Consider the following 3,305-nt stretch of genomic DNA (forward strand, 5'->3'; position numbering starts at 1 on the left):
AACTTTGATTGGATTGCAAAAAAAATAAATGAAAAAAAATGACATAGTCAATGAGAAGTCCCAGAGAGCAGCCATTTGGCTTTTCTACCTTTAAAACCCACCTTCCAGCCAAATGGCTGGTAGGCTTTTAGCTAATATCCTTAATCACCTGTGAACAGCTGCTTTTGTTATGTAAATAAGGCGGGGCCATGCTGAGCCACTTGGAGTGGTTAGTTTCCTGAGCCACAAGGAAACTTGTGTTTCAGTTTGCCATCTTAGGGAGAAATCAACACACAGGGGTGTATTTCCTTTGTTGCTGAGATTTATTGATAAAAACAGTACAAAACAAAACAACCATTTGTACACATATTTACAAATAATAATAAAAAGTGAGTGAGTACATTTCAACATTTTCAGCAATCACTCACAATCCTGGCACTGCCATGGTATCTGTAGTCTGCATTTACCACATGTGTATCTGTAGCAGTGAACACATCGCACAGTGGCGTGATTGTTCTTGCATTTGTGTTTGACCTGACACATGGCTCTTTTTCCAGGGCTAGGTGTGGAGGGTTGTGTCCGAAGCAACTGTTCTTTTCTTGCCTTCTTCCCAGCCATATGAGAGTTAGCCAACTCTCTTGCAAGCTCCACCAGGAAGTCCACCCGTCTTTCCTGCGTCCCGGTGCATGCTTGATACAGCACATGTGCATTCAGTGCTGCCATGTCAAACATGTTATAGAACACGGCAACTGGCCAGCGCCGTGTTCCTCTGCGGACAGTGTACTCCCGCACCATCTGGTCCATCACACCCACGCCACACTTTGTGGTGTTGTAAAGGGTGACAGTGTTTGTCTTCCTTTTGGTGGTGTTATCAGTCTGAACCACGCTGTGCATGCTGCTAAGAATATAGACTGTCTTCTTCCGTTTGGCCGCATACGCCGTCAGCGTGGCAGCAGAGGTTGAAAACACCTAAGAAATAAGATAAATTGTTATTTCCATAGCACTTTTACACACAATGAAACACATAAACATAGAACCACAAAAGACCTGCAACATACCTGTGTAGTGAATTCATTGCGATCTGTGTGTCTAGCGGATTGAGGAATTTCCTGGCGAATCTTGTTGACTGTGCCGAGGATGGTGGTTTTCCGTCTAAGAGGTTTTTGCGCAAGTGAAAGCGATGTGAAGAAATTGTCCGTGGTAACATTTCTGCCCTTGTCTAGGAATGGTTCCATCAGCCTCATCACTACATTTTCCGACAGTCTCTCCCCACTGGGACAATTGGGGTCCTTGCCAAGATATGGGAAGACATTGTAAATGTACTTGGATTTTAGGTCGCAAGCCACCCAAAACTTGATCCCAAACTTGTCAGGTTTAATTGCAATATACTGCAGGAAACAGCACAGAGTCTTTGATGGGAAAAGTTGTTCATCAACGGTGATATGTAGACCAGGGTTGTAGCACGTGATGCAGTTGGTGACAAATGATCCCCACACACTGGAAATTGCAGCGAACTTATCAGTCTTTGCTCGATCACTGCGGGTGGACCTGTCATCAAAGCGTAGGTGTTGCATGATGTCTTGGAATCGGTTTTGCGGCATAGTTCCAATGATCTGTGGGTTTCCCAGGTTTGCTGACCAGCAGTCATGTAGTGATGGAACCCTAGTAACAATTGCAATTGCAATGACAATTGCAATAAATGCCATTAGTTCAGGGAGGTCCATGAACCAATGAACATGCTCCGTTTGCTGTGCATGTTGAATAGTCCATTCTTGAATGCTATGAAGCATGTCAAGAGTGATGAAACACAGGAAGCTTTGAAGGCGACTCGAGATACTTTTCCTGGCCTTAGCTGTTGGCTCTCCATCTGCAGCGTACGCTTCTATTGGGGTGAAAGGGAGACAGGTCCCCACCTGTTCTTCATGCCACACTGTGCCATCTTTCGCTGTCTCAGTCCCCAAACAAGCTCTCTTTTTAGGTTGAGAAGCAGTCTCCTCATCTGCAGTGTGAACAAATTCAAATTGTGAGCAATGGGAAGGTCAAACAAAATCACAAATGCATGCATAGATACTAATTATAATTCCAGTATCTCCTCTGTATCGGAATAATGTCTGAAATATCTTACTTACTACATCCACTTACTTGTTTGAAATGAAATAGGAAATGATATGAAATGAAATGTCTTCCTAAATAAAAAGAGTTAGGGTTACTAGCTAACCCTAATCCTGCTCTGCTTTTTTAGTATTTTTCACTTACTTGTTTGAAATAAAATAGGAAATAATATGAAATGAAACCTAACCGGAAGACTGATCAGACAGCTCTGAGTCCGAATCCGGCTGAAGTTCTAGGTCTTCTCCATCCGAGTCACAAGGGTTGACTTCACTCAGGATCATTTCCAAGGCCTGCTGAGTGGTGAGTCTTCTCTGCATTTTCTTTCCTTGGAGTGGAGGTTCGTACACCACAGAAATCTTCAGGGCAATTAAGGATTAGGCTAAGTGCAGTGAGATTGTATCCACCTCAACACAAAAGGAAGTTCACAGCTTTTCGCAGCCCCCCCCCCCCCCCCCACCCCCCACACACACAAACAAAGAGGCAGTTAGAAATCAGCAATCATTCACACACCCCCACTCCCCTACAGAATTCTCAGGTAACGACCTAATTTACATATGAATTGATGCTAAAAGACTAGCCAAGTTAGCTTCCACTTGGCTGACAGAGGGTTAGAAAAGTCTGGGACTTCTAATAATGGCCATCTAATTTAGAAATACTCACAGACTGCCGTTTACTAGAGGTGAAAATGTGATGCACAGTTTCAGACAGATGTCCCTGAGTAAAATGACTTTATAAAGCATACAGAATGCACTTAACCAGAGCATGAAAATAACCTGTCTAATTTCTGAGGAATCAGATTGAGTCCTTTTAAGCTTAAAAAGATTTTTCAGTGACTCTTCACAAACAAAATTAAAAGTTTGTGAGGTAAAAAAAAAAAGCAGAAAATTTCCTCACACCCCTATTCATACTACTTAGACTCATGAAAAACGTATAATATGACCAGCTTGCTGTACCTAAATTACAGGTTGTTCCATCCTATGTGCTCGTTTCAGAGTAGTAAGTTGGTTTTAGTTAAATGGCTCTTTAAGTCGAGTGGAAGTCTTAGATCAGGTTTGTCCTATGTGTTTGTTTGTGCTTTTGTATGTGTAAGTATATCTGCGTGTGCATGTGTGGTCTATACGGCCTTATTCCTAAAATAACACTTCCCTGCTTGAGAGGTCATCAGCAGTCAGACATGAGACAATCAGCCATTGTAAGGTGATTACATGTTTGGT

General features: G+C 42.6%; 1 protein-coding gene across 1 annotated transcript; it reads right to left on the minus strand.

Annotated features, from left to right (window-relative positions):
* Window positions 1-392: 392 nt before the first annotated feature.
* LOC148100493 (uncharacterized) lies at window positions 393-2,408 on the minus strand. The gene is made up of 3 exons (XM_087847734.1): window positions 2,279-2,408; window positions 1,490-1,978; window positions 393-550 (listed from the first exon to the last, which is right to left on the minus strand). Exons 1-3 carry the CDS (start codon window positions 2,406-2,408, stop codon window positions 393-395), a joined length of 777 nt encoding a protein of 258 aa, XP_087703860.1.
* Between the last annotated feature and the right edge of the window lie 897 nt (window positions 2,409-3,305).

Source organism: Neolamprologus brichardi, chromosome 11 (genome assembly GCF_056152115.1).
Source record: "Neolamprologus brichardi isolate AB-2024 chromosome 11, ASM5615211v1, whole genome shotgun sequence".
NCBI classification, from domain to species: Eukaryota; Metazoa; Chordata; class Actinopteri; order Cichliformes; family Cichlidae; genus Neolamprologus; species Neolamprologus brichardi.

Bases quoted from the DNA above. Each gene is read 5' to 3' on its own strand.
- LOC148100493 (XM_087847734.1), bottom strand. From the start codon at position 2,408: ATGCAGAGAAGACTCACCACTCAGCAGGCCTTGGAAATGATCCTGAGT. The intron at 1,979-2,278 runs GTTAGGTTTCAT...TTCACACTGCAG, and splicing joins GCTGTCTGATCAGTCTTCCG to ATGAGGAGACTGCTTCTCAA. The intron at 551-1,489 runs CTGCAATTTCCA...TCGGACACAACC, and splicing joins AGCAAAGACTGATAAGTTCG to CTCCACACCTAGCCCTGGAA.